The sequence below is a fragment of the Bison bison genome, unplaced genomic scaffold (assembly GCF_000754665.1).
Source record: "Bison bison bison isolate TAMUID 2011002044 unplaced genomic scaffold, Bison_UMD1.0 scf7180017864146, whole genome shotgun sequence".
In the NCBI taxonomy this organism is placed as follows: Eukaryota; Metazoa; Chordata; class Mammalia; order Artiodactyla; family Bovidae; genus Bison; species Bison bison.
The window spans coordinates 3,840,596-3,856,149 of record NW_011494718.1 but is presented as its reverse complement, the minus strand read 5'-3'; the positions used below and the strand labels follow the sequence as shown (position 1 = coordinate 3,856,149).

Below are 15,554 nucleotides of genomic sequence, written 5' to 3'. Positions count from 1 at the left end.
ACTCTCACATCCATACATGACCACAGGAAAAACCATAGCCTTGACGAGATGGACCTTTGTTGGCAAAGTAATGTCTCTGCTTTTGAATATGCTATCTAGGTTGGTCATAACTTTCCTCCCAGGGAGTGAGTGTCTTTTAATTTCATGGCCACAGTCACCATCTGCAGTGATTTTGGAGCCAAAAAAATAAAGTCTGACACTGTTTCCACTGTTTCCCCATCTATTTCCCATGAAGTGATGGGACCAGATGCCATGATCTTAGTTTTCTGAATGTTGAGCTTTAAGCCAATTTTTTCACTCTCCTCTTTCACTTTCATCAAGAGTCTTTTTAGTTCCTCTTCACTTTCTGCCATAAGGGTGGTGTCATCTGCGTATCTGAAGTTATTGATATTTCTCCTGGCAATCTTGATTCCAGCTTGTGCTTCTTCCAGCCCAGCGTTTCTCATGATGTACTCTGCATAGAAGTTAAATAATCAGGGTGACAATATACAGCCTTGACGTACTCCTTTTCCTATGTGGAACCAGTCTGTTGTTCCATGTCCAGTTTTAACTGTTGCTTCCTGACCTGCATACAGGTTTCTCAAGAGGCAGTTGTATCATTTGACATTTCCACCAATAATATATGAGAGGCCAGTTTGTTCCACGTCCTCACTGGTTTAAGTCAGAATTTCCCTAATACCTAAAGACATTGGTTGTCTTATCATGGACTTATTTCCCATCTGTTTTTTGCTTTGTTTTTTGGTGAAATGCCTGTTCAGACTTTCCCCCTATTTTTTGGTTAGGTTGTTTGTCATTTTCTTATTCATTTGTAAGAATATTTTGTATATATTTTATGTCTAGCAGTTCTTTGTCTAATAGGTTTTGCAAATATTGTCCAATATATGGCTTGCCTATTCCTTTTTATAACAGTGTCTTTTAATTAATTTTTTTGGGGGGTTGCCGTGCTGGGTCTTCGTTGTTACATGGGCTTGTCTCTAGTTGCAGCAAGTGGGAGCTTCTCTCTGGTTGCAGTTGGAGGGCTTCTCATTGCATCGGCTTCTCTTGTTGCAAGAGCATGGGCTCTAGGGCACACGGACTTCAGTAGTTGCAGTTCCGGGGCACAGGCTCTGTAGTGGCACACAGGCTTAGGTGTCTCGTGACATGTGGGGTCCTCCCGGATCAGGGGTCACACCCATGTCTCCTACACTGGCAGGTGGATTCTTCATCACCGAGCCACCGGGGAAGCCCCATAACAGTGTCTTTTGAAGAGAAAAACATTTTAATTTTGATGAGGTCCAGTTGATTGTATTCTTTTTATAATTTATTCTTTGTGTGAGCTGTTTTAAAATTTTTGCCAAACCTAAGATTAAGATTTTTTCCTGTGTTTTCTTCTAGAAGGTTTATAGTTTTTAGCTCCTACATTTAGGCCTGTGTTCCATTTTGAGCTGATTTCTGTAATGTTGTAAAGTATAAGGGTCAGGATTCATTTTTCATGACTTGTTCCTTGGATGTCTTTTCTGTCTCTCCACTCTCTTGAAGAGCTTTATCTAGCCATATGGCTTTGAATATCATCTGAACATTGTTGTATACTGACTCTTAATTTACGTTTCCAGCCTAGACTGCCGTACTGAACTCTCTCCAGTCTCACAATTGTTGTTCTTGTTCAGTTGCCCAGTCGTGCCTGACTCCTCACGACCCCGTGGACTGCAGCACACCAGGCTTCCCTCTCCTTCACTGTCTCTCAGAGCTTGCTCAAACTCATGTCCATTGAGTTGGTGATGCCATCCAACCATCTCATTCTCTGTCACCACCTTCTCCTCCTGCCCTCAATCTTTCCCAGTATCAGGGTCTTTAGTCCACTGAGTCGGCTCTTCACATCAGGTAGCCAAAGTATTGCAGCTTCAGCTTCAGCATCAGTCCTTCCAATAAATAATCAAAGTTGATTTCCTTTAAGATTGACTGATTCTATCTCCTTGCTATCCAAAGGACTCTCAAGTCTTCTCCAGCACCACAGTTGGAAAGCATCAGCCTTCTTTATGATCCATCTCTCACATCCATACATGACTACTAGAAAAGGCATAGCTATTACTATACAGACTTTATCGGCAAAGCGATGTCTCTGTTTTTTAATACGCTGTGTAGATTTGTCATAGCTTTTCTTCAGGCTTCCCTGGTGGCTCAGACGGTAAAGCGTCTGCCTACAGTGCTGGAGACCCGGGTTCAATCCCTGGGTCAGGAAGATCCTCTGGAGAAGGAAATGGCAAACCACTCCAGTACTCTTTCCTGGAAAATCCCATGGACGGAGGAGTCTGGTAGGCTACAGTCTACGGGGTCGCAAACAGTCGGACACAACTGAGCGACTTCACTTTCACTTCACTTTCTTCAGGCAGCAAGTGTCTTTTAGTTTCATGGCTGCAGTCACCATTCCAGTGATGTTGGAGCACAAGAAAATAAAGTCTGTCACTATTTCCATTATTTCTCCATCTATTTGCCATGAAATGATGGGGACCAGATGCCATGATGTTAGTTTTTTGAATGTTGAGTTTTAAGCCAGCTTTTTCACTCTCCTCTTTCACCTTCATCTAGAGGCTCTTTAGTTCCTCTTTGTTTTCTGCCATTAGTGTGGTAGTGGTATCAAAATTACAGTTACCTATTGAACATTTCATTTCATATTTACTTGAAAAGCATCTCCAATTTGTCCAAAACTGAGCCCCTAATGTCCCCCTTCCCTTCCTCCACACCTGCCCCTCTCTTAGTCTTTACCACGTAACTATATGTCAGCTTCAGTTGTTCAGGGCAAAATCTTAACACCCTCTTTGTCCTCTTTCTCTCGCACCCCACCTCTTGCTCTTTCTGTTGGCTCCACCCTCACACTGAGAAGCCCCCCTCTTCTCACTGCTTGCTTGTCACCACTCTAGTCCAGGCCACGGTCACCTCGCCTAGGTGGCTGCTGAAGCGTTCTAACAGGTCTTCCGTGTATTATCTGAGTTAGGTATTGTCGTTTTCTGCTCAGGATCGTCTAGTGCCTTCTCATCTCACTTAGAAAAGTAGCTAGAGTCTTTAATGACATCTGAATTCTCATACCGTCTAACCCCCATTACCTATTTGACTTCATCTCCCACCAGACTCACTCAACTCCAGTAGCACTGGCTTGGTTAGTGTTTCTAAAACAATCCACCTGCCCACCACAGGACCTGTGTACTTGCTATTTCCTCTGTCTGGGATCTTCTTCTAAGTATTTTAAATTCTGTTCATCTTCTTACTTCCCATGGCTTCCTGATAGCTCAGTTGGTAAAGAATCCACCTGCAATACAGGAGACCCCAGTTCAATTCCTGGGTCAGGAAGATCTGCTGGAGAAAAGATAGGCTACCGACTCCCGTATTCTTGGGCTTACCTTATGGCTCAGCCGGTAAAGAATCCGCCTGCAATGTGGGAGACCTGGGTTCAAACCTTGGGTTGGGACGATCCCCTGGAGAAGGGAAAGGCTACCCACTCCAGTATTCTGCCCTAGAGACTACCATGGACTGCTTAGTCCACGGGGTCACAAAGAGTCAGACACAACTGAGCAAGTTTCACTTCAGTTCAGTTCAGTCACTCAGTCGTGTCCGACTCTTTGTGACCCTGTGGACTGCAGCATGCCAGGCTTCCCTGTCCCATCACCAATTCCCAGAGCTTGCTCAAACTCATGTCCATCCAGCTGGTGATGCCATCCAACCGTCTCATCCTCTGTCATCCCCTTCTTCTCCTGCCTTCAGTCTTTCCCAGCATCAGGGTCTTTTCTAATGAGTCGGTGCTTCGCATCAGGTGGCCAAAGTGTTGGAGTTTCAGCTTCAGTGTCAGTCCTTCCAATGAATATTCAGGCTTGATTTCCTTTTGGATGGACTGGTTGGATCTCATTGCAGTGCAAGGGACTCTCAAGAGTCTTCTCCAACACCACAGTTCAAAAGCATCAATTCTTCAGCGCTCAGCTTTCTTTATAGTTCAACTCTCACGTGCATACATGACCACTGGAAAAACCATAGCTTTGACTAGATAGACCTTTGTTGGCAAAGTAATGTCTCTGCTTTTTAATATGCTATCTAGATTGGTCATAGCTTGTCTTCCAAGGAGCAAGCATCTTTTAATTTCATGGCTGCAGTCACCATCTGCAGTGATTCTGGAGCCCAAGAAAATAAAGTCTCTCACTGTTTCCATTATTTCCCCGTCTATTCGACATGAAGTGATGGGACCAGATGCCATGACCTTAGTTTTCTGAATGTTGAGTTTTAGACCAACTTTTTCACTCTCCTCTTCTTTTTCCTCTCCTTTCTTTACTTTACTTTCTTTACTTTCTCCTTTACTTTAGGTCTTTATTCAAATGTCACCTTAGTGAGACCTCTTCTGGCCTTCATTTTTTTTGTTTCTTTTTTTAAATTTGTTGTTAGTTTCAGGTGTACAGAAAATGACTCAGTTATACATAGACATATACTCATTCTTTTTTAGATTGTTTTCCCACATAGGTTATTACAGATTATTGAGTAGAGTTTCCTGTGCTATACAGTAGATCCTTGTTGATTACCTAGATATTCTATATATAGTATGGTGTGTATGTTAATCCTGAGCTCCTAATTTATCCTTCCCTCCCATGTTTCCCCTTTGGTAACTATAAGTTTATTTTCAAAATCTGTGAGTTTATTTCTGTTTTGTAAGTGAATATGTATCTTTTGTGTTGTTTTTTGAAAAACAGATTCCACATGGGTTATAGCGAGTTATATTTGTCTTGTCTGATTTCACTTAGTATGATAATCTCCAGGTCCGTCCATGTTACTGCAAATAGCACTCTTTCATTTCTTTTTATGGCTGAATAATAGTAATATCCCATTGTATACATGTACCACACCTTCTTTACCCATCCCTGTGTTGATGGACGTTAGGTTGATTCCAAGTCTTGGCTATTGTGAATAGTGCTGTATTGATCACTGCATGTATCTTTTCATATGATTAGCCTTCCTCTTACATTGCAACACCTCTCCGGTACACACAGCTCATATTCTCCTTTGCTGCTTTGTTTTTTTTGTAACAAGTGTCATCATCTGACGTACTGTATACTCTACTGATTGTATTTCTCATTATTCCCTCAATAGAATACAAGCTTTTTGAGAATTGTCTGTTTTGTTGCTTGCTTGCATTCCAACCCCTAGACCAGACCCTGGTAATATTTACTGAGTGAATGAATGTAAGTAACATTTTAGGTGCAATATTTTTTTTCCTCTGAATATAAAGTGGAGACACTATCTTTTTTAACCTTTCCTTTATTTTAATAATAAAAAATGTTAAACACATTCAAAGGAATGTTTCAACATACAGGCAGGATGTAAATAGTGATGACAACATGTAGCAGCCACTTTCCCACCACCCGGGTTAAGAAACAAAGCTGTCAGTCCTTCTGACGCCTCCTTGTTGCTTTGGCGTATCTCATTTTCCCTCATCTGCTCCCTCTATAACCCTTGTTCGGAGTTTTCCTTATTGTCGTCATTGGTTTTCTGAATAGTTTTACTACATGTGAATGTCTCATTCCGTTACGTGTGTTTCTGAACTTTATGTAAATGGCATCCTGCTGGGAGCGTTCTGTTTGTTGTCTCTGATCTTCCTGAGAGCCGTCCATGTTGATGCATGGAGCTCGAGATCATTTATTTTCACACCTGTATATTAATAGTATCCCCATTGCGTAAGGAAACTGTAGTTTATCGGTTTTACTGTAATTACAAATTTAGGGTTGTTTTCTTGTATTTTTATGCTAAAAACAGTGTTGTTATGAACATATTTGTGCCCGTCTCATGTTAAAGTGTTTGTCATTCAGCCGTGTTCAACTCTTTACAACCCTATGGACTGTAGCCTGCCAGGCTTCTCTGTCCATGGAATTCTCTAGGCAAGATATGGGAGTGGGTTGCCATGCCCTCCTCCAGGGGATCTTCCCAACCCAGGGACTGAACCCAGGTCTCCTGCATTGCAGGTGGATTCTTTGCCATCTGAGCTGTCAGGAAAGCCCCGTGTCTCGTGGAACACGTGCAAGTTTTTATAGGGCATGTTTTTATGAGTAAAATGGCTATTCCATAGGGTATATGCATCTTTAATTTTACTGGTTAATGCCAAACTGTTTTCAAAAGTAGTTGTACAAATTTATACACCAATTGGCAGTGTACAAGAATTGCTATTAAGTTTTGCTAAGGTAGAAGATTAAAAAATAGCATCTCACATCAGTCTTAATGTGCATTTTCCTGTTTTCTTGCGAGGCTGATGTCTTTTCAGATTTAATTGGCCACTTCTGTTTCCTCTTCTGTAAAGTGCACATCCGTGTTACCCGCTCTTTTTGACTGGGGTGTTGGTGTGTGGGAGGCCTTCACGTTTTCTGCATATGTACCCTTTGTCAGAGCCTGTAATGCAGACCCCTTCCCCACTTTGTAGCTTGTATATTTTCACTGTCTTTGGGTGAATAGGAATTCCAGATTTTCAAGCAATTGAATCTAACAGTCTCTTCTTCATAACTTGCGCTTGTTTATCTTTAAGGAGTTCTTTGATACCTAAGGTCATCTGGAAGCCTCCCACCCTTCTGTCCCAGTATACTGGCCTCAGAGCGCTCCTCTGACCAGTCCTTGACAGTCTGTTCTCCAGAAGAGATCGAAAACGCAGTCACACTGGCAGAGGTGACTGAGACCAGGCCAGTTTTAGAAAACATTTTTACATAAATAGGAATCAAATGAGAGCTAGCCTGTAATGTTTTGTTTTACCTCTTTTTTCTAGCTGTGATTTTCATTGTGGCATTCCTGGTGACTCAGTGGTAAAGAACCTGTCTGCCAGTGCGGGAGACGCAGGTTCTATCCCTGGGTCGGGAAGATCCCCTGGAGAAGGAAATGGCAGCCCACTCTAGGATTCTTGCCTGGGAGCTCCCAGGGACAGAGGAGCCTGGCAGGCTGAGTCCGTGGGGTTGCAAAAGACTCAGACATGACTTAGCGACAAAACAACAACAGTTTTCATTGATTCTAGTGGCTTACAGGGAAAAGATTTGGTCCTGAAATCAAACTCCATTCTTGTAAGGTAAACCCAGGTTATAACTTTAATAATTTGACCTTATCTTAGTAGATACTTAGACAAATCAGTTTTCATTTTAAAGCTTGTTTTAAAAGTAATTGCCATGCAAAACTTATCTAGACATAGAAAATGAGATCAATATGGGTTAATTAAAGTCTGTATTAAGAATGTTTAAACAAATTTTTAATGTAATACTGTTAACTTGAATGTTGTTAACCAAAGGATGCTATGCTATGCTAAGTCACTTCAGTCGTGTCGGACTCTGTGTGACCCCATAGATGGCAGCCCACCAGGCTCCCCCATCCCTGGGATTTTCTAGGCAAGAACACTGGAGTGGGTTGCCATTTCCTACTCAATGCATGAAAGGAAGAGTGAAAGGATAGTTAGGAAGAAATTAAGTGCCTTCTTGGTGCTTGAAACATGCTCATTTCAGAAGTGCGGAGTCCTGGGGTTGTAGAGGGCCCTTGGAGGCGCTCCTGAGGCTCCCGCCAGGCAGAGGGGCTCCTTCCGCAGCGTCTCTGCGCTAGGACGGAAGGCCTTACAAGGCAGGCGGTGTGGTGACCAGTTGTGTCCATGCACGCCTGTTGGCAAAGTTTATTTGCTTAGCATACACCTTTTTTTCACTGTGGTTGGGTAAACTTCACATCACTTTCTACCTTTGAAAAGTAAAAAGCTCTGATTCTTGTTTCACTTCCAACACTTTTCTAACATCAGTTGTATGTGGGTTTTTTTCTTCCACACAGACAGTTCTCTGATTTTCTGGACACTAGCTGGGTGTCCTGAAATTCAGTTGCCTTCTGACCCTGTGGCCCCCGCCTCAGCACCACACAGTTGGAAACTCTGGGGCGTCACCTGTGCTTCTGACTGGTCAGCTATAAAGTGGTTCCCACAGCCCCCTCAGGAGCCTCAGTCATTTGTTCGAGCAGCTCACAGAGCTCAGGAAGCAATTGACTTATTACCTCACCGGTTCATTACGGAAGTATTAAAGATGGAGACGTCCATCGGGCAAGGTCTGGAAGGGCTCTGAACACCGGCTCCTGTGCCCATGGGGTTTGGAGGGCACCACCCTTCTTGTTTGTGGATGCGCCCAGACCGGCTGCTGTAGGGATTTTCACACAGGCTTCATTGCGTGGGCACGGCTGATTAAATAATTGTCCAGAGGTTGGGGGGTGAGGGTGAAAATTCCCACCTAATCACAGTTTAGTTCCCTTGGCAACCAGTTTCAAGCAATGGTTATCTAGGGGCTTTCCAGGAACCGTATTAATATAAAGGCTGTTGTGGTTGAAAAGTGCTTGTTGTGAATAACAAAAGAGACTCCTTTCACCTTTAATAGCTCTGGGACTGTTTCAGGAACCAAACTGGAGACCAAATATTACAACTAAAGATGCCTACTTGGCTCTTATCACTTAGGAGATTAACAGGTTTTAGGAGCTCTGTGCCTAGAATGGGACCAAAACAAAGTATGTATGTATTATTATAAATCACAGGATCATACTCGTACTTCTTACAAGTTCCAAATCAGTGGGTTCTAAATAAAGGAAATTTTATCTCACTAAAAGAAATCAACGTCATGTGGAGGTTTAAACCGTCAAATAGGTGAATTTAGATTCCCTTGCAGTCGGAGGAGTAAGTCCTCACTCTGTGTCGGGCAGTGTACTAGGTAGTATCTCTCATTTAGCCTTCCACAGCACGGCGAGCGCAGTTCTCGGTAACGGCAGCCCTAATGGACAGGTGAGGACCTTGGCCAGTGAAGTTAGAAGGACCCTGTGCCCGGTACCACTGCACGGTGGGGCAGCCGGGCCTGGCACACATGCTGCCTGAGTCCAGAGCTCCTTCTGGTAATTTCTATGGAAGAACAGTACTAGTAATAGGGATGTTTTACTAAGGATCTAAATGAATAACAAATACAGATTTGGGGAGGCTGTGCCCAGTATCGACTATACCTAATGCAAGTCTGACCAGAAAATTGGAAATAAAAGTTCTCAAAGAATCCGTATTCCATTTACTCATAAACTGCACTTAGGTCTTTAGGCTGGTTAGTAGCAGTTTTGAAACCGTGTAACTCAGATTGGGACTTGAACCCATGTTCTTTTAGAATCGCTCACCTGGTGACTGGACTTACTGAGGCTCAGGTTCTTTGTGTCTCAGCGCAGAGGGAATCCAGTGAGAGGCAAAGTGACAGGCAAGAAGTAGTAGGTGTATCGATAGAGGATGCTTGTGAGAGATGCAGTCGGGGAGTCAAGAGGCCTGTGCCCCAGAATTAAGCAGCTGCATTTTTATAATCGCAGGCAAGCAGGGGCGGGGGGTAGACTGCCTTCTTCAGTAGACCTCAGGCTTACGTCCCTAACCCCCCATAGTACCCTGCAGGAGAGCGTCTGACCCTACGAGGTCAAACTGTAATTACCATAGTACTTGTTCACATCAGCAGAAGGATGGTAGCATTTTTTCTTTCGCTTAATGACCGGGGGCATATCTCGTGCTTTTATGGTTAAGCAAGCTGCTGTGTTCCACGCTGTTCAGAGAGCTTCCTTGAGCGATCATTAACTTACCGTGGCCTCCCGAAGTTCCCCGGGTTTCCCTCTGTTTGTGATCCCCTGTTGGGACTTCTCCAGCTACCTGTGTAACTTCGCTGTTCTGTCCATATCAGTTTTGCCTTCCTTGTTTGAGTATCTGCTCCACAGCTGCTTTCTCTCGTAGTTTCTCTCATGTATCACAACCACCCTGCTTATTATTATTAGCTTTTCCTCCTCCTAGGACTATCGTTCTGCCTCTGATTTTCCTCCTTTTCACTGTGTTTTCTAACCCTTGTTAATTCCTAGGAGAGCACACTCTTAACCTTTTTCATGATGTACCTCTTTTGCTGCCTAACAAAAACACCCACAACTTGGTGACCTAGAGCTCTGTTACTTCCCACAGTTGCCTGGTGGCTTTCAGCTGGAAGGTCCCCTGGGCTCTGGGAGCAGCTGGAACCATTGGACCTCCGTCGCTGTGGGCTTTCATCCAGAACGGAGGCTGAACGGGGCTTCCTCACACTGCAACAGCCGTGATCCCACATGGCTGGCACTTGTTTATTAGGCCTCATTTTCCAGGTTTTATAGGCTAAGCTCATTGTCACTGTAGAAGCCTCCCCAAGGGTGTGGATTGAGAGGGCTGATTGGAGCCATTGTTGTAAGTTAATTATAACAGTATACTTTGCTCACCTCCTCATTGCCTTCTGTGTGCTTGGGCACTCAGTCGTGTCCAACTCTTTGCAACCCCATGGGCTGTAGCCCGCCAGGTTCTCTGTCCATGGGGATTCTCCAGGCAAGAATACTGGAGTGGGTACCTTATCCCTTCTACAGGGGATTTTCCTGACCCAGAAATTGAACCAGAGTCTCCTGCATTGCAGGTGGCTTCTTTACCGTCTGAGCCACCAGAGAAGCCCAGTTGCCTTCTAGGAGCCTGTGCTTCCTGTGATCATACTGTCTCCTGAATAGTTGCCCCTGAGTGGAGGTCCGTCAACGTCCCCCTTGTCTCAGAACCAGAGGGCCAGGTTCTGCCATCCCAATGTTCTTGTTCAAGCTTTCTGGAAAAAAACCCTCTTCTCCCCACAAGTGCCTTTAAGTTAACAAGATGTACTTTTACTGCCCGTTTATCATTAGCATCATCCACTGCTGCCCTCCGCTTCAGTCCTCCTTGTGTTCTTGTATCCCTGGTGCAGGGCCTGGTACACAGTGGTAAAGGTTTTGTGTTGTCCTGACACCTGGTACCAAAGCCTTTCATTTAGGAAGGTTGCAGGCCTTACATTTCTGACCAGATGAATTCAAGGTATTTTTTTAGTTGTCGTCATTTCATGCTATCCGGCCCTGTTAAACTATCTCCTTGCCAGAAACCTTCTTATCTTTGTCAGAAAAAAAGGAAAAAAATTCCTTTTATTTTTTTAAACAACTTCAGTTGAATCGGCAGCTTCAGATGCCCTGCATGTTAACCCATCTTCTTCTCAAGGCTTGAGCTATTCATTCCCTGGGGTCAGTACTTATTTTATTTCTTACCTGCCTCCTACCTTCCCAATCCCTTAAGAATGTAAGCTTGGAAGAATGCATTTGAATCAGTTCTAGTGAGGTGGATGAAACCGGAGCCTATTATACAGAGTGAAGTAAGTCAGAAAAACACCAATACAGTATATTAATGCATATATATGGAAGTTAGAAAGATGGTAACGATGACCCTATATGTGAGACAGCAAAAGAGATACAGATGTTAAGAACAGACTTTTGGACTCTGTGGGAGAAGGTGAGGGGGGGATGGTTTGAGAGAATAGCACTGAAACATATATATTACCATATGTGAAACAGATCGCCAGTCCAGGTTTGATGCACGAGACGGTGCTCAGGGCTGGTGCACTGGGATGACCCTAAGGGGTGGGATGGGGAGGGAGGTGGGACGGGGGTTCAGGATAGGGAACACATGTACACCCGTGGCTGATTCATGTCAATGTATGGCAGAACCACTACAATATTGTGAAGTAATTAGCCTCCAATTAAAAAAAAAAAAGAATGTAAGCTTGGGAGGGAAGGAATGTTTTTCTGTATCTCCTAAAATAGTACCTGGCATTTAGAAGGTACTTAATCTCTGTTGAATGAATAAGTGAATGAAATAAAAAGTTTTCTAAGATGCTTTAAGTAAAAATCTGTTACTGAAAGTGTGTATAGAAAGTGAAACTGTTAGTTAATCTGTTGTGTCCAACTCTTTGCGACCCCATGGACTGCAGCCTGCCAGGCTCCTCTGTCCACTGATTTTCCAGGCAAGAATACTTGCGTGGGTAGCCATTCTCTTCTCCAGGGGATCTTCCCCACCCAAGGATCAAACCTGGGTCTCCTGAATCACAGGCAGATTCTTTACCTTCTAAGCCACAAGGGAAGCCCTAAGTGTGCATAATACAGTCCATTTATGTTTTTAAATATTGTATATAACCCTAGAAAATTTCTCAACGGGCACACAATAAAATGCTGACAGTAATTCTCTTGGGTGGGAAGGAGAGGAATAAATGCAGAGTGGAGACTTTATAATTTTGAGCATATGCCATTTTTACAATATTTTAATCTTAAAAATAAAGGCTTTACAAATCAAAACTGTCCAATATAAACATATTAAGTGTTTTCCTTTATAGAGGTACATAGAGAAATGGCCAGAGACTATGCATGTGTGTTAATAGTGAATACAGATGTCTTATCATATGTTATATCCTATTTTTTCACTTAGCATAATATAGCAGATGTTTTTACATCATTAAAAAATATTATTAATAGTGCAGTTTTAGTGAATATTGCATTGGATGGGTAAATTTTATACTTTATTGTTGAACAGTTTGCACTTATAAATAAGACTTGAGGAAATACTTCGTTCATAATATCTTTGTGACATTTTGCTGGTACCTTTAAATAGAAGAGTCATAGAAATAGTGTTACCTGGTTAAAACATACTCATATCATTTGAAGTAATAAGCGGTTGAAAATAACTGAGGGGTATTTGAACTTTTCAGTAAATTGCCTTTCGGGGCGGCTCTTGCCATCACTTCTTCAATCTTTGCAGAGAACAGCAGTATTTAAAAGTATCCAGCCTTTTAAATACTCAGTTTTCACTTAAAGTGTAGCCTTAATGATGTCCATACTTGGCACAGACAGTTATTTATCTATAATTTTGCTTCTTTGACTTTGAACATACTTAAAGAGGGACCTACTGATACTTTTAAATTAAGGTATGCTCAGTAATGTTTGAATATGGTTAGCGTCTTATTAAGCTGATCTGTTCCCTTCAGGGAAGTTAAAAAGCTATGAAAGGCTCGGTGACTTCGCAAAGCAGTGTACAGTTAGGGTATGTGATATACTTCGTCAAAACAACATTTCCTCAGGAGAGATACACTCTTTCATTAAGGCATGTAACAAACCACCTTATGTTTTATTATCATTGGTGTTAACGCTCGGTCTTACAACTCTCCTCTGTTCACAGGTTAAAGTATTACACAATCAGCTGGTCCTTTTTCACAATGCCATTGCCGCTTACTTTGCTGGGAATCAGAAGCAGCTTGAACAGACACTTAAACAGTTCCATATCAAATTGAAAACCCCTGGAGTTGACGCCCCATCTTGGCTTGAAGAACAGTAAAATCCACCTGGAGACAAAGAGAAAGTCACATTGTTATATTTCTAAACAAACCTAGTAAGAATTAAGCAGAATTGGGGGAAGAGGGAAGGGGTGACAACCATTGTAGTGATTCTTGCACAAACAGCTTTAATTTTTCCCTTTTTCATACTTTAACAATTGAGCTGTTAAATTTGATGCGAAGGTGGGTGGTTTTAATGTAAACGTAATTTCTATAACCTGAACACAATAATCTCCCTTTTTGAGAAATCCTTTTGTATTGTGAGGGTTGATGGCTATTTCTGTAGTTTGAAAACACCTAATACAGATTTGCACTGACAAGATAAAAATTCAAGGTTTTTGGTCCTGCAAATGAGGACCAGTTGTAACTTTTCCAAAGGAAGGTTTACATGATTTGTATCAACATCAGATATTTTATATAAGAATATATTAAACATCTTTAAGAGAGTCTTTCATGTATTGTCTTAAAGAGAAAAAGAGACTATTTTGCAGAGTAATATTATATGGTGTTCCTGCAGCACCCACACAGAGGCGGCAGCTCTGATGAATGCCTGATTGGCTTGTGGAGTTGTGGCAGATACCTTTTTAAAAATGAATCTGTACCATTGTAATTTTGTTTAGAATTTTTCTTGAAGACGCAGGAATCACACTGTCATTTCTTTGAGGCTTTTGAACTTAAGAATTTGCATCACCCAAAGTCATGGAGCGGTTCTGTTAGCAATTTCTTTTGATTCATAATGAAACCTGATTGAGAGAATTTTTTTGACAGATGGATCTGGGAGTAGAAATTCTCAATGGTTTCTAGAGTGGAAATCTGTGCTTATTAGAAAGCTAGTTTTTGGGTAAATTCCATTTTGACAGAAGTGAATTCCTAGACAGCTTTCATTGACTTCCATATGTAACAATACCGGTTAAGCCTTAAATCACAGATATGTGCCTTCTCAGATACAGTAATTCTCATTCAACCAATGTACATAAATCCATAAAGAAGCCCCTTTCAGATAATGTTTGATGTGTCTGTTCCTTCCTTGGAAAGGAGCACTGTGTATAAATGTTGAATTTCTTTATATTCATTGAGCACATTTAAGGTTTATGGAGAAATCAACTTTTGAATTTGCCATTTGGATTTTCTTTGTTCTTTTTGTGAAAGGGGAAGACGGAGGACTTGTTTGCCCTGAGTAAAGGAAAAGTAACGTGGGTCCGTGTGGTGGGAGCAAGTAGACGGGGGCTGGAAAGGCCAGTACTGTTTCAGTTGCTCAGCACTGTTGGTCTTGTTTTATGGCCTTCTGTGTGATTTTATCAGTAATGTAACCCTTTTTCAGTATAAGTTCTCTTGATTTTTGTCATAAATTAATATCTTGAGATGCATCTCTTCACCTGTTCATTTCTTTTGTGTTGAAATGAAGTACTTAAAATTACTGTTATACCAGAACTTCATGGACTGTAAGATTTGTTATATATGTTCAAATGCCATTTAGCTGGCTTTTTAATTAATATGCTTGTTTTCAGTGCTTAACACAGTGTATGTAATGTGACTGTAAATCATAAACCTATTTTACATCATTCCCTCCTGTATATTTGTACTCTGAGAGAGCCTTATTTTATTCTTCCAGCAGAATTACTACTTGTGATAGTTCATTTACATTCCCCAGAATGTGCCTCTGGTGTGAATTTTGTATTCTTATTAAAAGTGTTTGCTGCAGTACCTCATATCTCTCTCTGCCTCTTCATAATTCAGAATAAGAAACAACTATTTGGAAAAAAAGAGGCCGTGTGATTTGCCTTTGGAAACAGTGACAATGACCAGAAAACGGTGCTTCTATCCCTTAGATTGTGTTATTTCAGTAAGTTACTCTTCCCTCAGTGGGACTCTGCTGGGAGCAGAACGTGTCCACTCTTACATACTTCAGCGTAGCTCAGTAATGAAATCATCTCATTTTCAGAAGAAACTGAAATTTTCAGTAATGTTAAGTAGTGAGTACATGTGCCAAAGAAATAAGTGGATTAATATGTTGTTTGATTGTATCAGTCGTATCTGACTGTTTTGTGACCCCACGGACTGTAGCCCGCCAAGCTCCTCTGTCCATGGTGTTTCCCAGGCAAGAGTACAGGAGTGAGTTGCCATTTCCTTCTCCAGGGGATCTTTCTGACCCAGGGACTGAACCCTCCTCTTCTGCATTGGCAGGCAGATTCTTTACCACTGAGCCACCAGGGTAGCCAGATTAACATATTAGCCAGTGGTTTATTTACTTTGTTAGGAAAGCAACTCATATTCATTGTATTAAGAGGAAAAAAATTAGAAGAAAATCTCAAAAATTGAGGATAACTTCCCAAATCATTAAGTACTGCATGGGACCCCTTAACT

At 42.0% G+C, this 15,554-nt stretch overlaps 1 protein-coding gene across 10 annotated transcripts in view; it reads left to right on the top strand.

Moving 5' to 3' along the window:
- Positions 1–14,899, top strand: part of ARFIP1 (ADP-ribosylation factor interacting protein 1) — a 136,451-nt gene extending 121,552 nt beyond the window's left edge. For all 10 annotated transcript variants that reach the window (XM_010840731.1, XM_010840734.1, XM_010840730.1 and 7 more), the window contains one exon: positions 13,037–14,899. In XM_010840731.1, coding sequence (XP_010839033.1) covers positions 13,037–13,192 — 156 coding nt within the window. In that variant the 3' untranslated portion in view covers positions 13,193–14,899. The remainder of the gene's footprint in view (positions 1–13,036) is intronic.
- Positions 14,900–15,554: the final 655 nt, after the last annotated feature.